Here is a 26,460-nt window from a genome sequence, read left to right as displayed (position 1 = left end):
GCTGCACATGATGTGAGGGAGCTTTTAATATTCTTTTTCGTGTCATATTATAACAATATGGTCTGCACTCTGCAGTTTATCGCATCATATACGTAATGACGACTTTGACGTGGTCTATCGATGTACATGCGATACACGCGCGCGCGTGTACGACGGTGTTTTCAAACGAGGAAAAACTGAAAATATATAATTATTAATAACCGTATATACCTATGTGTGTATAAACCGCGGTTATTGAAACAACGCGTGTACACGACGACGGCTCGCTGGACTCACGGCCATTATACATATTATATATATTTAATATCAATAACGCGTACAATATAATACCGACAGACTGCAGGCGATATTTAACCTCGCGCACAAACATTATTATATTATAAATGACAGGTATTTAACTAGTCTGCTGTGTACGTCGTGTTATAGACGTGGCGTGCGCTCGAGCTACATAGCCGATATATGTGCACCGCAGCGTGTGTACGGGACGTGTGCAACACAATGATATTCCGCGCGCGCGGACTTTACATTTTATTTATTTATACGTTTTTGGCGGGGTGGGCGCTCTCGTTTCACGAGTGTTATTGTTTTTTATGATATTTGTATCCGTGACACGGTAATAGGGGTCGCAATGAAATATGTACGTGCCTCGCGCTAAGGGCCGCGTAGACTTGCGCGGCGCGGTGGCGGCGATGTCGATCATCGGTTTACAACAACACCCGTCGTCGTCGAGTGAAAAAGATGAGCGGCGGCGAACAGAGAGAAACCGCACACGCACACTTCACTTTTGGTGGAGACATGACCACGGCACGACGGTGGAGGTGCTCGCTCGTTTTAACGGTAGCCGTGCTGGGTAAGTATACCGCGGTGTGTGCAGAGTACTGTGTTCGGTGTGCCGTTGTCGTCGGTTAATGTGTAAAACAATAATAAATGTCGTCTCGTGCCCGCAGCGACGATGGCGACTCCGGAACGACACGACCACTCGAACATTTGGCGTCGTCAAAGGCGGCGAACGGTCGTCGGCGACGTCGTCGGCGGCGGCGGCGGGTGGCGCGACCTCGATTACGGGAACTTGACGAACGCGATCCGCGACATCGTCGAGGCCATGACGGTCGACTGCACTTTGGCCGTTCATTCGGGCGTCGAGAGTACGCTAAATATATATTATGTGTACTGTCAACCCACGTTTCTATACCATACCGAACTTTGTAACGATAAGTTCAGTACAATAATAATCTAACACTATATGATGGAAGTCATCAGCTGTCCGCGATTATATATAATATTCGTTTTGTATTATGATGAACTGCAATTCGTTTTAGAGCCCGAATTCGTGTTTTTCGACGTTATTGTGCTTTTTTACGATATACGTGATGTTATGCTAAGCGAGCGTGTAATTCATTCCACCACGTATAGTCATTAACGCTAACCGTATCTATATAGTCTATATACGTATCTTATACAGTCCGTGTGTTTCGAATGTTTACTTTTTAGGGCATTATTTTTCGATTTCGATTTACTATTTAGAACACGATTTAATTTTTTCGTTAAATATCATATATTATCTAGTGTTAAAGACTATAATAGCTCAAGTTTTTATTTTTATCCATTACCTGCAGGGCTGCAGAACACTTGAACGTGCCACATTTATTTCCTCTCATAATCGACGTCGGGATTATGAGCACGAAATATCGCCAATCATTAGGCGCCTCGTGTTTTCCCCGCCGCATTATATAGAAATACCCATCTTTAGAAAAACATTAATATTATCTTGGAACGCAAAAACTTTATTCTACTGTTTTCAAGTTTGTCTGCAGTTGTTATTGAAAGATAATTTTATTATTTTACAATCTACTGCACAGTTTGATTCAAAAAGCATGTACACCCCCTTTCATTTAACAATGGATTTATTCGAATTCTGATTTTCTCAACGTTTAAAATAATATATACTTAAATACCATATTTTCGAATCCATGAGATTTTTGTACTACTTAGTATAGTGTCCTATAGCGATACAAGCTTCTGTTTTGTTTTTTTTTTTTTTAATGAGAACTCCCTTATATTTTAATTTTATATATTTATACCTTAAGTTACTGTTTATTATAATTGGGCCATTTTTGTACAAATTATAAATGTTGATAAATTAATATTAATTACCAAAATATTAAATAACTTTGGCCTTCATATTTTCCAAACCCATATTATCATGGATCTACTCATATTATCCCTATTAGTACTAAGTTAAATAATTCAAAAACAACTCGTTAAAAATTTGATTTGATACGTTGAAATTTTCAAAAAATCGATCTGCTACATAATTTTCAATAAAATAGGTAGTTTTCGTTTGAAAAAAAAAACTTTGCTTCTCCGAACAATACTCCTTATAAATAGTGTAAAAAATGGCGAGAATGCTGAAAATATTGTCTCGAAGTAGGTATATTCAAAAATTTCAAAAATCAAATTTTGAATAACTGTAATATTGAAAAAAACAAAAGAGGTGAACATGCTCGGCGTATCACGCTGTGTAATGTACATTCAAGGATTTATTCAATCTAAAATCACTTATTATAATATATGCCGTGGTAAAGCGGTGTAAAACAGTGATATTATTAAGTATTCTAAAATATGTATGGCTCCTATGACCTACGAAGTGATTAAGATCGAATTGTATGCAGACGCACGCAAGTCTCGCCTTGTAATAATATTTAACATCATTATTTTGTTACGATAACGTTAAACAAGTAGTTTTAGAGGGTGATACTAATAAGTGGTTGTATAATAATACCTATTCATTTTTCGGTGATATGTTATTATTATTTAAACAAGTTGTAAACAGACTTATAAAATATGATAATATTTTTAATCCCTATTGGATTAAAATTCGGCGATACGAGTGTTTTATTTTTTATGTTCGCGACGCTATTCCTAAAGTTTAATTTAATTAATTATCAATATTCATATTAATTACATATTATAATATATAGAAACACTCCTACGAATAAACATTATAAAACAATGAATATTATAATCACCGGAGACATTAAATTATAAAATATATTATATAAACGAATAATTTTAGTATGATAGCAGCATTACATAATTATATTATTTTCGCATAATGTAGTAACTTTTAATCTCTTTAATATTATGTGTTTATAAAACTGTATATTTATTCATAAAGATGCTGCTGCCGATTTCCTGAGTAATACAATTAAGTCCCTACACGGAAGGGGTGTAACGACGACTCACCATGCTTTATTGACCGAGGATCACGTACAATCGGTAACATTATATTATGTACACTAAATAATATATACACATATAGGGTGAATAGAAACTATATGGGGAATGCCGCCTAGACGAAAAAGGGCATCATTTTAGCTTATCGATTATGTGTATTATCTAGTAGTACATATTAAGTACCTACTAGATTATAATAATCTATTAGTACTTTTTTGTACTATATACAGTATACACATTTATAAACGGTTTGTTTTCGTCGAAAAATAAACTTTAAAAAACTTTTCATCCTAATTTACCCTTAAGATAAGTGCGCCAAAACATCTTATACTATGCCAAATGAACTTGCTACTACAACAATATTCACCTGCTAAAATTACTCTAACGTGCCCGATTTCACCACAATAAGTAATAGGTATACTAATAATATTATATGTAACATGGTACGCCGTCCTAATTAGGATATTAGTTATTCATATTGAAGGATTTATATTCCTTTTATCCCATTATTACAAGAGATTATTATCACCAGAGAGACAAGTGTGTAGGTTTAAAATTCTAATACCGTTTATTCGTTTGTATATTTTAATTAATTATTAATTCACTAAGTGATTTACAGTATGGTCATCAAACGTTTCTTTGAATTTGCTCGTATTTATGATGAATGCTATGTATTATTTTAATAATACATAACAATTTCAAAGAAGTGGTGTTGATTTTAAGTCAGTAAACTCTGTAGTGTATATATTTATAATGTCTGATTTTTATATAAATGAATGTTACAGACACAGTACTCTTATTATGTAAACAGGTTATTCATCAGTCTTGGTCATCCACTTGAATCCTAGAATAATACATTTATACTATATAGCTATATGAATATTTTTGAAATTATTAAGTACCTATATTCTAAGAGTCTGAGACTGAGAATTTATTTTTAGATAAATTTTTTACATATTTTAATGAGACATACTTTTTTTTCAAAAGTTAAAACCACGTTTTTTTGCTGTTAACTATTTAGCACGTATATTTTTTAAACTGTTGTTGGATTTACCTATGTATCGAAATTCAAACGAGTAATTTCCGAGTTACTAAACTTTATATGTACCTTCTAAGAACAATAAAATGTCAAATCAAAAATATATATAATATTTAGTTTAATAATTAAGTTATAGTGTTATACTCTAATTCTGATACATATTATATTAATATTAATTACTATAATTTTCAAAGACCTCATGTATTTTATATCATTCTTAAAATACATTAGGTTCAATAAATCAGAAAATCCTCGTTCAAATTTCGATTAATATAAATCTGTATTTTTTTGAAAAAAAATCTACTTGACGATTTACAAAAAAATAATGATTTTGATTTGTAAACAGACGTTCACATTGATATAAAACAATCCTTTAAATGGTACAAGTATACAAATTCTGCAGAGTATTTGAAAATATTGTGTAGCATTGTACTTAAAACTTCTAAAAATCAGAAATTTAAATATAAATGTGTTATCAAACAAAAAAAAAATGTGAGTGATTGTGCTCGGTGAATCACCCTATATACTATATATATACCATACCCTATATTCATGCCAAGTGTGCAAAAAAAAAAATAAATTATATATACAATAAAATATATGTGTATTTTCATTAGATTAAATTGTTTATTGTAGTATAATGAATGATTTCCATTGTGTTTGTTTTTATCGTAATGTTACTAAAATAACTCGACGTATCTATATATCGTATACACTATACAATGTACATACATATATTTTTTATTATATTAATGAATATTCATTATCCTATTGACCCAGTTTAAAATGTTTGGTAGTGTGGTACCTACAATTCAAAGTATTATATCGTTATTCATCACTTTAATAAAACAATATAATATAATTGCCCTCCAAACAACAAGCTATCCGCGTGCATCGTATATAATATAATAATACGTACTAAAATACTTATATAAACGCAATACTTGAGTGGATGGCTAATTATTGATATTAAACATGCTTCTATGTTATTATTGCCCGCAAGTAATAATATACAATAATATAAGAATGATAAATGTCTTTGTTATTATATAGTACACTACATTTTAAATGTATAATTACATATATATATATATTATTATCATTGTGTCTTTTTTTCTAATCAATCCCGATAGCGTTATATACTTATACTTACACTTAGTTTCGTGTTTAAAATATACGTACAATATAAATTGAAAACGTATATAAACAATAGTTTATTGTTTTAAAATCTATAGCTGTTGATCGATATCCGCCGTGCAGTGACCGACGGACATCACACGTCTTACATAGTACTATCGACGTCTTCGCTCATGGAAAACTTGCTGTCGGCAGTAATACACACATACAAATATTTTGTCGCCGTTTACACCGTGACAGATAATTTTCCGTGTTTTTCACACAGATCCGGAGAAGTAACTTGATGTCCCGGAACGTCGTGTACGTGTTCTTATGGTTACGGTCGCCCGTCAGCCGAACGTTCAAGACCGATATATTGGAAGCGATGCGCGTGTGCGTCATCACCAGCCCCAGACCGGGATTGTGAGTGTGGCAGTCCTCTCATCAATAATAATAATAACAATATCGTTACACCAGTAGTTCTTCCGCACCCTACGACCGCTCCGACTTTCGGGTAACTGCAGAGACCCCCGACCGTTCGGACGGGCGATGCCAAGGAGAAAGATATCAACGACATAACTTTTTCCCAAGACGCACATTATCTAATGGGCGGCGCGCAGCGGAGTTATTGCAATAAAATTGAAAAATAAATTTAGGGATCTCGTCCCCTGACACTGCAATCGCGTCGTACGGCATATTATATACATATTACATGTATATATGCGTACAGCACAGTGTTAATTTAATTTAAACGCTCGTTAGTATAGAAAATCGGCGTGTTTTTCTCACGCACGCAGTACCTATAGCTCGTATATAATATAATCACCTAAATATTTTATCTCGTACGAATATAATATAATATAGTGTTAGGATTAAACCTGCAATGGCGTGACGAACTTGTAATTTTTCAGAAGCTATATAGTCCAATATTTCACCAAGGTGCATCAACCCACCCACTCAAAACCTAATATAAACGCATTTACTGTTATATTTTTAACTACCTACCTATATCGTAGTAGTATAAATACTAAATCATTATTCGTTGGCCATTATCCACCCACCCACCACCCATAAAAAACCCAGAATCGACCGCCTCTCGGTTATCCCTATAGCTCTTCGCCACGCCACTGTAGGTTTAAACCTATAGATATATAATTTTAACCATAATATAATATCTTGAATCGCATACCTACGTATCGTGATATTCATTCGATTCGTCGCAGACTAATCTACAATAAATATCTCTGTTAATGCGATTTAGCTACCAGATTTATTACAGTCAGGCCAGCGCCAGACCCGGATACGGATCGACACTGAAAATGGTAAATTGGTGGTCAGCAATGGATGGGTTGGTGAGGTTTCCGCTGTTACCGCCACCCAAACGAGTGTACAAGAACTTCGAAGGCAGATATTTTAACGTTCCAGTTTTACATGTACGAGTTATAAATAAACTAAAATTATACAAAAGCCATCACATGACATACACAGAAATTAGAATATTTATTAGAATATAAATTCACTAAGACATTACAAATGTACTACCTTAATAACAGTATCACGAGTGTGTATATTAATATGTAGTAGAAATATGTAATTTCTTCGCGGTTCTTATACATTTAAACGACGTACATATAGATAATTTTTAATTTTTAACTTGTATTGATCATTGAGGATTATTGCGTGATCTACAGAGGATAAATCACAGCACGATATTATAAACGTGTAGAGGTTTCATTAATTAAAAATGTAAAATATTCAATACTTAAAAATAAAGCAATATAAATAAGCAGGCTATACATTTCAAACTATATACCTAACTCATGTTGCATTTTAACTTGTAATTTGCAGTTCACATTGCATGTAGCTGTGTAGGTATTATTTGTTAATACATGAAATAATAACAAATCAAATTGCACGTTCCTTTTAATAAACAACTTTGATTTTAAATAGATTTTTTCCATACAAATACGAAGTATAAATTTGCAGCTACCCAATTATTTGCTCGGTCTGCTCACTGTTTTTCAATTTATTCCTGTATAATATAAAAACTGTTTTAATTAGTTATGTTTTATTCATAGAAGCCACCGTGGACTTTCGTCGAATATCTGAACGACAGTTTCCGAGTAGAGGGTGGACGAGACGATAAACTCATAAATCTATTGGCTGACAAGCTACATTTTCAGTATATATTCAATCAAACGTTTTCTACAATAATTAAAATCGTTGATAATACGATAATATATTTTACTAACAATTATTATGATGTCATTTTATATACAGATTCAAATATATCGATCCTCCCGATCGTACACAAGGTTCAGGACTCGATCAAGGGTCATCCATGCAAGGAGTATTAGGTTTAATATGGCAAAGGGTATGTACAATAAATAGTTATTATAAAATATATTTTTTTTTAAATTATTAATGTCATATAAGAGTAGAGATAATATATAAATTATTTATAATTAAAACTATTATATACTTTCCCAGAAAAGAAAATTGTTGTTTCATACTTTGATCCAAATATCTACCATACAATTTAAGTTTGTTATTTTTGTCGTTCAAAGTTAATACAATTTGACTGTGGATAATTATGACAAAATAAATTATAACTAAATTTTACATTTTAAAGAGTATTAATAACTTATTAATTGATATTAAAAACTAATTTTAAAAATATTGAAATATTATATTTTATAATTTCAAATAGCTTATAAAAATAAAATTGTAAAACAAGCGGCGTATCAAATATAGAATATCCCAGGAACAGACAAGTACTACCTATAGTCTGTTTTTAATTTCTCATATCGGTGTTGATAGGAGTATTATTTTTTAACAGTATAGTAGATACTTACATCAGTAATGTGTGAATCGTGATGTTATACATAGGTACACTATATTACGTTTTGACTATAAAACACAGTCTTATCAAGATTATAATATGTAAGCTTAGTTTTTGTTATATTACTTATCCACGCGAAAGACAAAGATAACAAACTAGATGATTTGTGTGACGTTCTCTTAAGTCTTAATAATCTAACATCCAACAAAATATTATAATTATAAAATTATTGAATACCAAAGGAAGCAGATTGGTTCGTCGGAGATTTATCTATAACATACGAGCGCAACTTGGTTGTAGATTTTTCATTCCTTACATTAGTCGACAATGAAGCTTTCTTGACACACGCTCCTGGGCGTTTAAACGAAGCATTTTCACTCATAAGACCATTTCATTGGTCGGTAAGTTATACATCATATTATAATATGGTAAATATAATGTTAGTATACAAGTTGTATTTCTTCTATTATACAGGATAATTCATCAAGCATATTTAACCCAATTTTTTCAATTTAATAATAAATTTATTCAAATTGTAATAATTAGAATTTTTAAATAAAAACTTAAAAGATCATATTTTCAAATTTCGTCCTACTTGAGAAATTTCCCTCTCATTTTTACTGTTAACTATTAAGTAGTTAGTTTTTTAAAAAAAAATGTTATCTGCCTAATTCAATATTCGAAGGAATAGTATTTCAGTTATTAAAATGTTTATGGTAAGGATAATTGTCTTTAAAAATGATTTTACAATAATATATAATAGAGTAATATTGGATTTAGTGTTTATTATACAGTGACGTTTTTATAAATTGTAATAGATTAATATTAATTACAAAAATGTTCAAGTAATCATAGCCCCCATGTCTTCTAAATCCATTATCATAAGCCTATTATTGTTATTACACAAAATTAAATAACTCAAAAACTACTCCTTCAAATCTTGATTTTGATACATTGAAATTATCAGAAAAATGTATTGTATTAATTTATATTATATAAAAATTTAAATAACCAAAATATTAGAAATTTTTTATCTGAATATTCTGAAACAAACACAATATGAGATAAATACAATATTGAATATATTTATATATTATATAAATATTATTATTATTATATTATTATTTATTTATATATATGGCTATATTTTATTACTATACTAGTTGTGTACTACTATGTGGTTATAATATAATATTTTAAGGTTTATTTTAACCAAAAAAATAGGATGGGGCTAAAGCAAACTTTAAGGAGAGGAAACGAATTGTCTACACCACAGAAAACTTTAGGCTTGGTACCACGCCTTAATAAAATTGATTTATTTTATTATATTTATACAATGAACACTGAACCACATTATAGTGAAAAATGTTGTTAACATATTTTTTACCATGCTTTGTACATCGGTGATTAGTAAAACGAATCCACAACTACCCATAACTATAGTATATAATGTAGACGAACAAAATTTTTATTTTTTCCATCATAACATACATATAGTATCTACATTCTACTCATATATATACTTGGATTGTTTAGGTCTGGCCATTGTTATTGATCACAGTAATTTTTTCCGGTCCAATACTTTACATATTGGTCGACACGACTGATGGCCATCCCCAAGGAAAATCTATGTTATATTGGAAATGCGTGTGGTGGTCTGTTACGGTGTTTTTACAACAGGGTAATGTATTACATTAACTATTATGAAATTATATATTTTACCTTATTTATTATGCACTCATCACCGTGTCAGTTTATTTGTATGCTTACATTTAATAGAAGTCAATCTTTGGTGGTAAACCTATAACCATTTTTACAACCCATATATTGTATAAACATAAATAAATTTATTACATCATTTTGTAAGCGAGATCCTTTTTGACCAAAATCATACCCTTTTTTGAGCTAAACAAATATAATATACATATCATAATATTTGTATTTTTCATACTTTTCTAAGCGTATATAGTATATACCTACCTATAACACAAAGTAAATAATAAACTTTTCGGTTTGATCAAAAACGGTATGCCCATCATTTTATACATATCATTGGCATTATATTATCATATTATATTATATTTTGTAGCGATCATATTATAATAATCTGCATGGCATTATACATAATAATATAATATTTTAGCTGTTTTCGTGTACAATAATTTTAAAAAAATGTGCAGTACAACATAAAACCTGGCGTTTTTAAACATAATTTATTAAATTTTAAATAAATTAAAGTACATATAAGTATCCGTCAAAGTTTTTAAAGACATAATTTACTGAGAGGTTAAGAAACCAGTCAAAGATACTAACTGTCTCCATATAGATATATATTAGTCGATTCCGTTTCAACGTCTTATTGTCACTTATCGGCGTGGATGTCTACTTGACGTTGACAGTTACACACACACATACACATTATATATAGGTGTTTGGTTGATACGTACGTGAGCGTTCAATGAAAGTAATAAAAATGAAGTGCAAAATTTGAACATAAAGCGGCACAAAAGAATAACTATTATAATACATATTGCCCTACAGTCATCGTATTTCGTTTTAAACACGTGAAAGGAACATTTAATATACACTTTTCCGAATGAAAACGTTTCTCTGACAATAATATCGTAGACAGCGTATGATCGGCCAACAATTTCTAACTTTTTTCTTTTTAACAAAAAAAAAAAAAACTTATAATAATTGAACCTGAGCGTAAAATAAAAATATAAAAAAATTATCTTCAAATCGTTGACGTAATTCTCTACATAATGTATTTATATGTACATTGTATACATTATAGTAATTTAATAAATACTACGTATCCTTGTCAAACTGATTTAAATATCAATAGTTTAGTGCGGTGTATAGTGTAGTGAAGGGTTTACAGCGTCCCCGCGGGCCTGTTTAAAATGTCAATAGAAATTTATTTTAGAAAACAACAATAATTGTCGGATTACCCACTATACCTCATTGTTTTTAAATAACAGTTTACCTCTGCAGGTTGGTCTATGACTATACATATCATGGCTTGAATAAAATATAATATAAATACTAAGCAGTGGCACATTTAGGGGTGTCCAAAAGAGCCAATTACTCTGCATGATTATATTTTCATTAAATGTAAACAAATCAATGATGAAAATTTATTTTTAAACTTAAATAAGATTTTGATAGTTATTCATTTTACTGCATTGCATTATCTATATACATATATAAGTTATACAAATTACTTTTACATTTGATTATGTGAATGACGTTTAAATGATTTTGATCGTCATGTAATCATAATTATGTATATAATATAAAAGATGACATTGGACCTATCTTCTTATCTGCTGGTATATTTTCTGCGGTGTACAGATAAGTGTATAATAAAAGAGTTCTATTAACATATATCTTGGGACTTTGGTCTATATTATCATACGTATGATTATGATTATAGAATGATAATTATAAATTGTTATTATTTTATCAGCAGTGTCATAGCCCCGAGGGTTATAGCCCGTTAATCCCCCCCTCCCCCGAAAAAAAAAATAAAAAATATTTGTCTAGCTACGCTACATGTATACCAGTGAGCAGTGACAATGATAGAAACGCATTAACAGAGGTTATTAATTAATTGTTATATTTTTTTTTTTTATAAGCATTATATATTATAGGTAGCTAGGTATATATTGTTTAAGTGATAAGTCTAAAACTTTATTAACAAAGGTAAGCAAAGTTATTTATTGATTGAATTAAAAATAGTATTCATAGATTGAAATCACTCTTTGAACTTGCTGTTGGTATAGCGTATACGTGAATATTTTAATAGAATATACATTTATAATATCTACGAATTGCTTAACGACAATAGTTATGTATGGCTGAAACCCTTGTTGAAGGAGGACGGAAAATTAATTTAGCCCTTGTGCGTTAAAATGATAAATGCGGCTTTAGTTCTAACTTCTAAGAGGTACTTTGAGAAAAATGATTTAATCACTTAACAATATTTACCTATAGCAATTAACCTAATTATTAACTCGATAATAATAAAAACACCCGCGAGCTTTTAACTAAATACCCAAATACTTTAAATAGTTTAAATTTAAAAACCACTTCCTCATCAAACATTTTCAGCGGTTTTCGATAGTCTTTCCTTTCGCTTTACTGAAACACATTATCATAACGTTCTTAATATTTTTTATAACATTGTCTAACTATTGATTGATTAATTGATAACATCTTAACAGCTGCAATTATTCCATCGGAAAATAATAAAATCCGATTTGTGGCTGGTTTATTAATGTTATCGGTTACATACGTGATTGGTGACATGTATTCAGCTAGTCTAACGTCAATATTAGCAAGACCACCAAAAGGTAATTACTCGTATTTTTAATTCCTTTTTTTATGACTATGACCATAGTTTTGAATTTGAAAAATTTACCGTATAATAAGTAAATTTATATTTTATTTAATAATATATAGGTATAAAATATGATTATTATAAAACTATAAAATAATATAATTATGTATAAATATTATTTTATCCGAAAGAATAACGAAATGCGCTCCCGCAGTATTGTAGCTGAAATACGTCATGTTTAATGTCTACAAATAATCCTTTTATCACTTTTGTCGTTGACAGAACCGCCTATCAATACATTAAACGAGCTGTCGGAAGCTATGCGTGACTCCGGCCTTCAACTGTTGGTCGAAGTCCAAAGCGCTTCGCAAGCGATGTTGGAAGTAAGAATATGCATTATTTTATATTATAAATAATATGTACGCACTTTAAATGCATATACCCGACTGCAATATAAATATATTATCGTGTATACTTATATATGTTGCCCACCTAACGATTAATTAAAATGTGTATACACGGTGACACACATGTGCACACATAATATTATACATATTTATATCAATTGCGTACTTAACCGGGCGAAACGTTTAGAACGGCACTGGAGTATACGAAGAGTTGTCACAGCTCGTGACGCGTCAACGAGAATATCTAATAGGGTCTACCGAGAAAGGAATGCAATTAGTCAGGGACAACAAGAATTACGCCGTTATAGGAGGTCGAGAGACGTTCTACTACGATATCAAACGATTTGGTAAGACACCAACAATTATATGTGACACGCGACGAATGAATATTATTATTCACTGCACTGTTTAACGAAGGTATTAAATCCGCTACAGACATAATTAAGCACGACGCGTAGATGTGCAATAACGATTAACGTTTAATAATGAAGCGATCACTGCTGCGTTAAGAGGACGCCCCACGCGCCCCTCGACCGTTTCGCGCGAAAATCGCAACCACTCGATTATACCTACATACCGGTCAGTGATGCTGTGGTACACGATTGCGGACGATTCTTAGTGTTCTTATCGAGTCGACCTTTTTAAGTACACGATTGCGGACGATTACAGCGCAGTGGCGACACCAGGTCTTTTCTAGGGCAGGATAAAAGGAAGCCAACATATATAGGGCGGGCACAGTCACACGATAGTGACACAAATGGGGAAGGATTCACAATACTGTCGTCCAAGGTCTGAACTCCCCTTTAACTTGAGACACTCTGTATCTGAGTACGATACCTTTGTAATAAAATCAAATCTATGATCTATAATATCTCGAGGTCTTTAATCCTGATCGCACCATCGAGACTCAGTGGACGTGTGGACACCAGGAGTTTCGGGACGCTGCAGTCAAGTTAGTTATCCATGAAATACATATTAAAAAAAATAATAATAAATAAAATAGCAAACTGATATTTTTCTTTATTTAATAATTATTATAAATTTAACACATATTTATTTCAAATTAAATAATTCAAAATACATTGATTTATTACAGCAAACCATAACTAGTAAATTATTATAAAGTAAAATAGTTGTATAACTCATGTTACACTACTGTATAACTAAATCATCATAATTGAGCAATTAATGGTTATTTTAAAATGATTCAACGATTGCCAAGGAATTTTAAAAAGTATCAATAATAGACGTAATAACTTCATCTATATATCTAATAATTTAGCATCACTTTTTTCTATTGATATAACACTCAAATTCGATGAATTATTATCTACCGAAAAATGCTTTTAAACATTTTTTATTCGTTTCACATACGAAAAAGTACGTTCACAAGCAGACATGAGGATATAGGTATAGTTAATGCGATTGATCAAAGTTAAAACATTTCAGTAAAGCCTATTTGTTAGCTATTCTCTAGACACTAATCGTTACATGCTAGTATGCTACATAGCCCATATTGTATGATCATATTTCAGAATTGTCTACAGTTAGATTTATACTATATGATCACCACATAACCATTTCCGCTAACGGCACAAAATGTAAAACGTAATTCGTAAATAACCTACAGTCGTGTCTGTGTGACTGCGCGTATGATATATAGAAAAACCATACTCTAGCATTAAACGTATATTTTTAAAACTATTCACGTAATAATATTTGAAAATAAGAATTCAAACTTGTGTGTTAAATCAAGATTGCAAAACGGGCCATGGCACGAAAACGACACGACGGTGAAAAAATTGTGCCTAAATTATAAATAATACTTCGATAATGTAAGAATTTCGAGTTGATTAAATAAGCATTAATAAAATGATTAATAATAATTATAAAAATTACAAAGTCATGTTATACAATATTTAAAAACAATTAGGTATCATTACAGAGGGTAAAAATATAAATTTAAATGTATATAATATTGAGCACTTCCTAATTTAATTTGTACAACATCTCTAACACTATAGTTTTTGATATTAAACTTTTTTTTTGTAATCATTTCAATCAATTCTAGACTTTGTTGAAACATGACGTCAATGTTATTATACATTAATAATCATTTATCATCGTTTATATTTGTATTAGAATTATTATTATCATTGATATTATGTTCTTCACGGTTGAAAATATACATAACATGTAGATTAGTAGATTGCAGTAGGTATATCGTATATCTTAAACCGTGGAATAGTCACTCCTTAGTCCTTACATGAGATATCCTTTATCCATACGTTAAAACTATCATGAAGTCGATAATCTATGGTCTCGGTAGATTGCGTCGCCAAACTTTATAACGTTACACTAAATTGTGCCACAATCATGTGATTTTTAGGGTACAAAACACATAATGGCAGTCCGTAATCGTGTTGGGAAAAAGGTAAAGCGTCCTCAATCGTATTACACCCGGCTTACATAGTCATAGTGTTACAGTCGAAAAACCAAATTTACCCAAATACGATATAAAAGACTCTCTCTTCTCTGTGTCACGGAGCTTTTATTTTTTTGTGTATCGTTAATATGAAAAAAATTGTCTAAACACATAAAAATAATGAATTTAAAAACAATTATTATTACTCGTTTTATATTTATAATAATTTATGATAAATTCAGTACTGATTTTAATTTCGTATTTTTTTTTTATTTACCATTTTATTAGTTGTTTTTAAAATTCCTCACAAATATACTTTTTTGCGAGTACATAACGTACGGTGTATAGTTTATAGTGTAAATTTATAATTTACATTTAATAAAAACATATTATTGTAACCTATGTTCTATAGGTAGGTACTTTAATATTTTTTTGTACTTTTGGTCATAACTCATAATAATGGATTTTTTAAGAGCTCTCCCTAAAATTCCTATACCTATATCATGACGTTTTTACACGTATAAATTACACGATGTATATGCATGTAACTACTCGTATAAAATTCATAACTATAATATGTTTTTGTTTTTACGCAGGTGCCCAACATTTTCATCTGAGCGAAAAGCTAAACACGAGATATTCAGCTATTGCCTTTCAACGAGCGTGCCCTTACAGAGATAATTTTGACGACGTGTAATAATAACATTTTTCATTTATACGTTTTAAACGCGTTCGTATAATACACTCATTAAATTAATTCATTTATCGTAGTCACAATGCCGCATTACACTGCAGTATGAGTGAATGAAGTTTTGACGTTTTACCTGTGACGGATAATCAGAACAATTACTTTATTCTCGTGGACTCAGTCTTGTGTATATATAAAAGCAACATGTGTATAAGTTATCCATTTAACAAGATACTCAATTATTTCCAAAACTATTGACGTTTATAAAAATGATATTTTTTAAAGTACTTCTATTTATAAAAATCAAATTTTTAAGTTAAAGTATTCGAAGTTTAGAATCTTAGATGAACGAAATAGAATTATTAATCTTGTATATCGTGGAATGGTAAAGAGTAAATTGTTGAACTACTGCTACACTAATCAAAAATTAACATCTAAAGTTATAAGTGTTATACTTAGAACACTATGAAATAAAATACTTTTCCGAATTTCATTTTAATAAATCCAAATGTTTTTAATAATATTCTGCCTGGAAATATCAAATTAAAATTGTACCTATGTTGAATAGTGGTTCAAAATAGTAAAAACTTAAAAGTGATTACGATAAAAAAAATAGTAGAAAATGTTGTTTTTTAACGAATTATTAAAATTATGTAAAATAAATATTTTAAAAAATATTTTACTGTTTTCTAAAATATTAAATGCCTTACGTTAAATTGAACACCCAATTTATAACATAATGCCCAAAAGCTGTATACTTAGATACCTTGTTAGATAATATCTTTAATATAAATCGGATAAAAAACGTGTGCCGATAATAAATATTTGAATAAAATACGCTTTGGATATGACACAATTATAATATCAAATATAATTTAGGTTGATGCGATTATTTGAGGGTGGTATTTTAACAAAAATTACCGAGGAAGAATATCAGAAACTCAACGACAAACTGATGGGATCGGAAAAATTCGATGCGACGTCCGTGGTCATAGAGCCCGTGCTGGAAGGATCAGAACCTCGACAAGAAGACGACGATAAACAGTTGACAATAGCAATGTCCATGAAAACTTTACAAGGAGCGTTTTACGTACTAGCGATCGGTTCGATTTTGGCAGGTGTGCAATAATTATAGTTACCCATAGACACCTAATCGTAATATTATAATAATTAATAATATGTATAATAATCGCAGTAATCACACATTTTACTACTATTTCCGCACGATAAAAAATAATATCTGTATGTCTCGTGTACTTACATGAAACACTAATCGACTTTTTTTTCATCAGGGTTTTTGCTATTGATCGAGATGAGGTCGCATGACAAGTTGAAAAACGCCAAACGAATAAAACGTGTCAAAACTCCATTCATCTACAAACAAAAAGCGCCCATCAAATTCCAAAACAGATTATACGATTTAAAAGAATGAAAACGGTTTTAAAATTTCCTTAGTGAAAATTATTTTCGGCACATTTAGCGACGTTAACTCATAGTTGCTTATATACATAAAGGTATATTAAAGTATTAAACTGTTTAGTGTGCATTTCTCATACACGACACATACCTACAATATATTATTATACGTAATAAAATAATAAATAAATAAATAGCTTTAATAGCTCTTTATATATAGAAAAATAAATTATTTTATATAGGATGAGTATAAGATGTATGAAGTTACTGTCTTGAATAAAATATTTACATAATACATTATACCAACAGTATTATTAAATATAAGTAGTATTTTTGTCTTGTTTTTTTATTTCCCATAAGGAATTATTATACAAAACAAATAGGATGATATGCATGTCCAATTTATCTTGATCTGTTATAGTACAAAACGTTTGACAGGCTGTATCTGTTGACATGATCGATTTTATGTAACTCTGCAGGTAAGTGGGTATTTATTTTTTATCTATACATCTATATTATTATTATTTATAAATTGTTATGCTATATATCGTAGAGAGCGAATTTTCGATTTTTTTAAGTATTATATTGATTGGGTTTATGAAGCTCGACGTGATAAAAAATGTGTATAATTTATAGAATTACACAATTCATAGAAAAAATTATTTTACATGTTTGCAAAGCATATTTTGAGTTTTAGACAATATTTCGCATACTACTTGTCATATTTTAAAATATATTAAAAAAAAAACATAATTTTTCGTTTCCCAAGTGTAAAATTATTTTTAATAGAAAACAATTTAAATCTTACAAAAATTATTAAAATTATTTAATAACTTGTCTACGTATACACCATCGTGGTTTATTATTCATTTCAGTGGTTTGTAATTGAATTAGTAATTTTGGTCCGTTCAGAGTGTGAAAGTTCACTGTTCGGCCAAATTGTTTATACATTGTTTATAAATTATTTATCGTAATATTCAAGTCGTTCAACCCGCAAGAAACTAACACGAGCAGAACTATCGAACATTAAAATAAATATGATGTAATATATTTTATATTAACTATACTTTTACTAAACTTATACGTTATTGTAAATACTAAATTGTAGACAGCCTGCAAAGCACCTGTCTATTGAATGTCCTGTGTTTACGGATTTCGATGGGGATCAAACAGTGTATATAAATACGAACTTAATATAAATTACCATAGAATATTCAGTCTCGAAAAAAACTAATAATGTGTAATATATGTATATTGTATTGAGTTTTCTCCGTCCTGGATTACACATGGATTGACGTTTAAAAATTACACTATGAACGTTATTTCAGGAGTAAATACGCATGTGATTTCATTGTGATTTAAAGGTCTGTCGACAGGCTTTGGGAAGTAGTAATTTAATCTTAAATTGTGGACAGTACCGAGACAGAATAACCCGTATGTATACCAATTCTCAAACCGCAATATATTATGCTCTTGATGTTTTTATTAGACGTCTTGAATTGGTGACATTCAATAAAAACATTATTATATATATATATATATATATACGATTGATCCTACTGTCCTAGGGCGAAAGCCGGTGATCCGTTGGGGGATGAAAGTCTAACGGGCTTAAATTATAGGTCGACGCGACGTGTCACGGTGGGACGACAAACGTCCAATAGTTTTCCACGTATACGATGTATCATATATATTATTTACGTTCTATATAAATGTTTGTATATATATATATCCGTACACCATATACATATATGTATTACGTATATGAGAACGGAAAATCGGGCGATCGTCTGACGATATTTTTTAGGATTTGTGTATCTTTTATTTTTCTTTATAACACATTTTCTACATTTGAAAACGTTTTCACTTGCTCTCTCTAACGATATTTAAAAGTATTTTTTCGTTTAATATTGAAAATGTATTCAAAGCGTATGTAACACATCAATATTGTACTTTACCTAATGCAAAGCGTGCTGGTTACTTAATCAAAATAAAACATTTTGCATACAACATTATGTTTGTATAATTTTCAGTTTTTACTTATACTGATTGCTTATAAAATAAACACACCTGTACCAATCGACCTACAGTAATGTATATAACGTGACGTTGTCTACTCGTCTATACTTTAGTATGTACTTCCAGGTAAATGAGATTGGTGTAAAATAATAATTAAAAAAAAAGAAATTATTTTTTTAACGACAATTATCATACGTCGACTGCAACGCACGCGATCATTTATATATTATAGTCATGAATTAATAGAGTAATAACATTTTAATAATTATTTATATGGCGTTATAATAAATAGAAATGTATAGTAATTATATCATTATTTTCCTAATGTATAATAAACCTGTCGTACGTTGTATAACTTGCATCGTAGATTTAATGTAAAATCCGTAAATATCAGTCGCTTCGTGTCTAGGCCGTTTGTTCGTTGGCTTAACGTACGTTTTTGATAAATTTTAAAACACAGTAGATAATATAATTACGATTTATAAATAATATAGAAAGGATAAGTAATTAGCCTTCTTGAGCGTTGCCGAATGATAAACTACAAAGTAATACATTATTTTTTTTTACTATGAACATTGAACAAGTAATTTTTTCTTTTACAAAGAATACGCACTTAAACCAAGTCTACAGTTACACGTCTTCTAGCTGTCATGTGACTCTTATCGTATTCTGATTGGACGTGGTAATCATGGTATCATTCTCTAACCATGATCTACCGGAAAATTCCCAGAGTTGTGACGAGCTTGACATTGGACGCGACAGGCGACGACATTATCTGCTACACGCATACTTATTTGTATTATACGTTTAAAATTTATATTTGTAAACTCCGACTTGATTGTGTTCAAACTTAAAATCGCAAACATTGACCACTGTTATTATCCATCATTTAATCCATAACACATTTACATTTATCAGTCGATATAATAAAGGTCGTCGATTCATATACTTAATAACGGAACGTCTGCAGACATCAGCAACGTCACGAAACAATAACTATATAAGAAGTCGGAATAATATGGTCATCTACGGTCACTATCGGTATACCGGGAACGCTAACCCCTTCTTATAGGGACGGCCTGTCCATTTCTCATTTTCTAAACGTATACATCGTTTCGTAATTTATCTAAATTAAACGATATTTCATGTCGTGTCCGGCATCGACGAATTGCACTCTGCATCGCGTCAAACGCGTATTAACTCCTAACAGGTGTCTATATATGATAGTGTTTTATGACGGTATTCGTATTTAAAACATCAAACTGTCGTGTCACCGTTCACCAACGCTTATCGGGTTGATGGATACGATTTTTTTTTCACCGCCGCTGTCGTCTTGGCCGACGTGAATCGGACGTTTTGTTTACCGTGACATTTCGGTCCAGATTCATCAGTCGCCCGCGGCCGTCGCTGTCGGCAGCACAATAGCGCGATGTGTCGCACGGGTAGTATTACTCAGCGCCGTATAATAAACCGCCTGAGCGTCGGCGACGGGCACACGCGAAAGGCGGCTCGGATTAGGGAGGCTCACTTATTACGTTCCCTAAACGCGTGAGCACGGTTCCGCGATAACGCGTGTTGTGTACTCGTGGTTACTGCCAATAAAACGTGTTCGGATCGACCGCACGACGACTTGCTGCCGCGATATCTCACGCCACGGGGTCGTCGTGAGTGAGTTGTGACACCGATCTATACCTCGCTGTACAATGCGCCCAAAAGTCCCTGGTATTCGTAGCGAGTAGTCGGACCGGCGGCATATGATATTATGGAGGTCAACGAGTTTTTAAGTCGCACATTTGCGTGCAGATATTAAATAAAAAAAAAAATTGTGCACCCAACTGCAATAACCACTGCGACTGTCGTATCTAATAACGATGATCGTAAAAAAATGCAATGCCCACCCACCCGGTCATCTATATCATAAATTTACGCCACTGGGCACGCGGTATTAACGTTCGCCGTAAGGGTTAACGCGGCATTATTTATATGCCCACCTGAGGCGATTTTTAGAAAAACCGTACAGAGCGATGCGTTTGCAGGGTAACAAAACCGTGCAGGCGCCCGTGGGCGGTTTGCAGATGATGAGTGCCAATACGCCCAATACGGCAATACGGCAATACTATATCGTTTTCAACGATATTTTTTCATAATAATATATCATTTATTTAATTTTCAGCGCACTCTCCGACGAAAAACAATGTATTATTGTGACGATCCGCGCGAAAACTTATCGATCCCCGTGTACAGTTGTCGTGGTATTGTCGAACGTTTTGTCGGTAACGAATGGTAAACAGACATAGCGAGATAAAAAAGGACGCGTTGTTGGCATTAGTTTGAATTTCAAAATCGATAATTCTTGAAAGTTCATTTATATATGTATACATTACAGAAATAGACTACGAGCTGATCATTGAAAATCTATCTGAGCATATTATCATTTAGTTTTCTAGTAGTTCAACTGTGAAGTCCCTTGTAAGGATCTTTACTTTAGCGATAACTGAGCTTATATCAATACTTATAAACGTTAAGAACCCTAAAAACTGCAGACTGGTCGTGGCGTTCGCATTTAGATATTTCTAATTTTTATAGTCGATCACTGGTTATAATATGCAGTTAACCGAGGAAATTCGACGTAATATTGTAGTTGCCGTAGGGGAATAAGTATTTGATTTTAATATCTCACAAATCAACTGTATTAGGATATAAACGTCGAAGAACTAAAAATAACTAGTACGTCTATAGTAAATAATATTGTCCAAACAAATTATCTATGATTTATAGCCAACCATATGATAGTATTATATGCCTAGCGGGCTAATGATCAATGCACATCATAATACGTATAAAAGACTCGTTTGGGCAGCCTTGTAACGCCTATAGGTACGTTAAAGGCATTGAATTATATTAAATTATATTTATTAACAATAATGCGAAAACAAACAATATGACATGTTTATTATATAATTGCACATGATTATATTTTAATACACGCACAATAGTATACCTACTGCATTTATATATTGTTCACGGGCAATTAATTCTCAACAACGTACCTAACTCAAAAGAACTCATCATCTAGATGTGTACTAATTAAATAAATATTCATAACTACTATTATTATTATTATTATTATTATACAAATTAGTGTGCGTAGACGCGTAGTGTGCATATATTTTATAAGAATAGGCACCCGACGTTTTAATCTTATGAATGATAAGGCAGATCAGATTATGTCATCATTGAATAAAAAGCATTGACCGGAGTTGAGAGAAAAACCTGTTTTTTTTTTTTTTTAATGAAAAATTTCTGTTAAAAACATGTTTTCGAACATTTGATCGTGGTCTTAAATGCGAATAAAAATGTGCAATTAATGGCTGTATCGTGCTCAATAAAATTAAGTAACTACACTATAATAAGAAGTGACATTTTGTTATTTATTAAGTACTATTTAGTATTTTATGAACTAATATTGGGAAATAAAGTAATAAATAATAATGTATTGGTCGGTAGTTTAACTGCGCGTATAGCTGATCACAGTCCACAGACTATGGCTAGAAAGTTAAAATTAAGTTTAAAAGTTACTTGTGTAATAACTTTATAACCGAATCAGTCGATTTTGATTGTTTAATAATTTTCGAAATTAACTATCATTGGAAACGTGGATAAAAATTAATTATAACGGGCCATAATAAAAATAAGTTTATAGGTATTACGGTATACTGGGTCGATTTTATTTATGGGCGTCCGTCGATGGGGAAACCAAACCAGGGACGCGTACCCTCCCTACCGTACTACAAAAAATTATCGATCCGGTCAAAGTGCTATACGCTTATTTTGATTCTGCTCGGTATGCTTTTACTACAGACGACATTTAAAAGATAATTAGTCGTTTTCAACGGATTGAATAGAAAAACAAGAACTTCTTAGCGTGTTTTTAGCTATCTTTATTATCATCAAAAACTACTCTGAAACAGGATAGCCCCCTCTCCCCCACATAGACGCCCTTGCAGCGAGTAGACAAATTGAAAATTCAAACCTTACCATCGAGTTCGAGACGCGATTGAAAAATATTGTAATACCACCGTCTTGAACACACACTTTGACAATTTGTATTTCAGTATTTGGTTTAATTTGAGAATATTATTACAATTATTACCTATATTAATACATAATAGTCATTTTTGTATTTTTGCACATAACAGATTACATATTATACTCAAAAGTACCTTACTCTTTACAAAAATAAATCATATTGAATAATGGATATTATATAACTCAAAATAGTGAGACTACCTATAATATAATATTATGCATAAAATACCATATTATATAGCCTAGCCACATAGATGGGAAAAGGACACTTACGGAAGATTATTTATTCGGCTGCAAACGAGTTGTGTTTCAAATACGAAATTGTGTCTCTAAGTTTTTTTCAGATTACACTATAGTCGTGTCCGATGAAATTATCCGGTTTACATGAATTTTTGTCTGGTAAATGTTTTTTGAATACCTACACGAGTTATGTCCCGATGAAAAAAATGTAGACGCGTACACAAACCTAGAAATTTGTCCATTCTCATCCAGTCATCCATTACAATATTATACAAATGTATTAAAACTGTATAATAGTATTTTTTACTCGTTTTACTTAACACGTTTATCTCTTTTTTCATCGGACACAGCTCGAGTAAGTACCACTAATTTTGTCCTGCAGATACGACTCGATAACTACAATTGATTCTGTTCAGATCAAAATATTGTAACCGTAAGACCGATGTGCCCTGTATAGGGCCGAGGAACAAGGACTCCACTGATCTGTTTGCTACCATTTACCAAATAACTATTCCCTACAGATTTTACAAGATCAACGTCCTGTGCACACAGGTTGATAGGTATTTCGATATAATATATATCGTCAATTATTATTGATATGTTATCGATGGGACCAACAGTTTTAAACACACCGACTACATCATTATTATTGTAACTATATTTGCAACACAAACAAGATCGTTCCTAACAGTTTTTCATACGTATATAATAATTTTATTTCGTAGATATATATTCAATATTTTTTTTGATAATTAATAATTTACAGTTTTATTAGATTTATTATAGCAATTCGTCTACTTGACCTAGTTTCCAAATCGGCATTGAAGTAGGCTATACACCCTACAGTATATAAATTACCCATTTTTTCCCCCCGTTCAGAACCGAAAATGATGGTGCAAGAACTGTTTTTACTGCAGTGTTTTCCAAAAAAAATACAGATAGACAGGAATATACTTTGAATCCTAAGCTTATGATATTCGAATAAATTATAATATACATACTACAAACGAATTTTTTAATTGCAGTACCTCGATACGATGGATGTATTATTATAATACTCGTTTAGTCGTAATAATAGTACCAACATGTATAATATATTAACTATATTATACATAGTGTGACTAATAGGTAATGATTGTGCAACTATTAACCATAGTCTATATATTGTCTGTCTGTCATCTTTAATAATTGTCTAAACAAATATAATACCTATTATACGATATCACGTGTTAACTAACAAATTACACACAACAATTATATCGAACAGTCATGCACAGTGCATAATAGCATATGTCATGATTCATGAAATGCGACCAATATAGTTTCATTTAATTTGTGTTAGACGTACTTGTATGACTTATTACGAGTGTATAGATACTTATTAAGTGCTTATTACTTATTAGGTATCTAAATTTAATTGAACAGTTAATTCAGATATTTCTGTAGATACATCGTAGGTATACCAATAAAATAATAAGTATAGTTGAGTACTTGAGTTTTTTTTTTATGCTTACATGTTTAATTCTCGTTATCGTCAAATCAATAGGTTCATATTATAACAACTATAAAATATTTTAATAATAGCTATTGCTGTGAGCAAAAATAATGATTCAAAAAATATATTACACTGTGCATAAGTACCTAACCTATAACCTACTTTGGCACATTTTTGATTCCCTAAACTATTAACGTATACTACACAAGGGCAAAAAATTATTATCAATAAATGAAAATAAATTATATTATTTTATATTGAAACTAGGGGGCTCTGTCCCTTGCAGCTCGCTTTACTTTGCCTTCGATCTCTTTTTTACCAACTAAAAGCTTATAAATCAAATAATAAAAAATAATACAAACATCATAAATTATTAATATTTAAATTAAAATTTTAAATAAAATATAAAACACACGTTATGCAATATACCTTGTCAAATATTCAATTATAATATTTTCAATTGATTTCTTTTTCAATTTGAACTCAATCCTGATTGCCTTACTCCACAGCTTTTACGTTGTGAAAATGAAACATATAATAATTGACAATGCATAAATAAATCATTATAAAATAATATTTTGTCAAAGCATTTTATTAATTTCACCATCGCCGTTCAATAAATCTTTAAATTCTTGTGGATACGGAATGTGTTCAGAGAGTTCTCTCTCTGAACACATTCCGTATAATATAATATAATATAATATAATATAACTATTTCGTGGCGTCAGCAAGTTTTTTCAGATTTCCACTTTTCATTTTTAAAAGACGAAACATTATAGTAATAAATATTTTCTATCATATCATCGATATCTAAAAATGCAGGCACATATATTTATTCTTTAAGTTCTTTACCTAATCGTTGTTTCTTTAAAATTTTTTTTTTACATACTTTTAAGTTTTTGTTTTTTATTTTCTCAGTTTCAATAAATACTTTTCTTATTTTTCACAACTTTTGACCTTTGTCACGTGTATGAGAAGCCTCTTTCTACCCGTCTTAAAATTTACAAAAGAACTAAAATTGGTGTTCATACCAATTATATAAAAATTATTTCAAAATAGTTTGTATAATAAAGAAAAACAGGTATAATACAATACAGGTATC

At 30.9% G+C, this 26,460-nt stretch overlaps 1 protein-coding gene across 4 annotated transcripts; it reads left to right on the top strand.

Moving 5' to 3' along the window:
• The first annotated feature begins 273 nt into the window (after positions 1-273).
• On the top strand, positions 274-17,845 carry LOC114121930 (ionotropic receptor 40a). Of its 4 annotated transcripts, XM_027984442.2 has the most exons (16): positions 274-850; positions 948-1,145; positions 3,179-3,279; positions 5,512-5,607; positions 5,679-5,815; positions 6,654-6,825; positions 7,471-7,574; positions 7,673-7,766; positions 8,477-8,635; positions 9,771-9,915; positions 12,464-12,592; positions 12,862-12,962; positions 13,174-13,333; positions 16,008-16,104; positions 16,979-17,217; positions 17,392-17,845. In XM_027984442.2, the coding sequence occupies exons 1-16, from the start codon at positions 739-741 to the stop codon at positions 17,529-17,531; spliced, it is 2,184 nt and encodes a 727-aa protein (XP_027840243.2). In that variant the 5' UTR covers positions 274-738; the 3' UTR covers positions 17,532-17,845. The 4 variants fall into 4 exon arrangements, with proteins under 4 accessions (XP_027840243.2, XP_050062823.1, XP_050062824.1 ...); XM_050206866.1 differs by lacking the exon at positions 12,464-12,592; XM_050206867.1 differs by lacking the exon at positions 948-1,145 and having other exon boundaries at positions 276-850.
• The last annotated feature ends 8,615 nt before the right edge of the window (positions 17,846-26,460 follow it).

The sequence above is a fragment of the Aphis gossypii genome, chromosome X (genome assembly GCF_020184175.1).
Source record: "Aphis gossypii isolate Hap1 chromosome X, ASM2018417v2, whole genome shotgun sequence".
NCBI lineage: Eukaryota > Metazoa > Arthropoda > Insecta > Hemiptera > Aphididae > Aphis > Aphis gossypii.
Note: the sequence above shows the minus strand (reverse complement) of the source record. Positions and strands in the feature narration are given on the sequence as shown.

Bases quoted from the DNA above. Each gene is read 5' to 3' on its own strand.
- LOC114121930 (XM_027984442.2), top strand. From the start codon at position 739: ATGAGCGGCGGCGAACAGAGAGAAACCGCACACGCACACTTCACTTTT. The intron at 3,280-5,511 runs GTAACATTATAT...TAAAATCTATAG, and splicing joins CCGAGGATCACGTACAATCG to CTGTTGATCGATATCCGCCG. The intron at 12,963-13,173 runs GTAAGAATATGC...CGAAACGTTTAG, and splicing joins CTTCGCAAGCGATGTTGGAA to AACGGCACTGGAGTATACGA.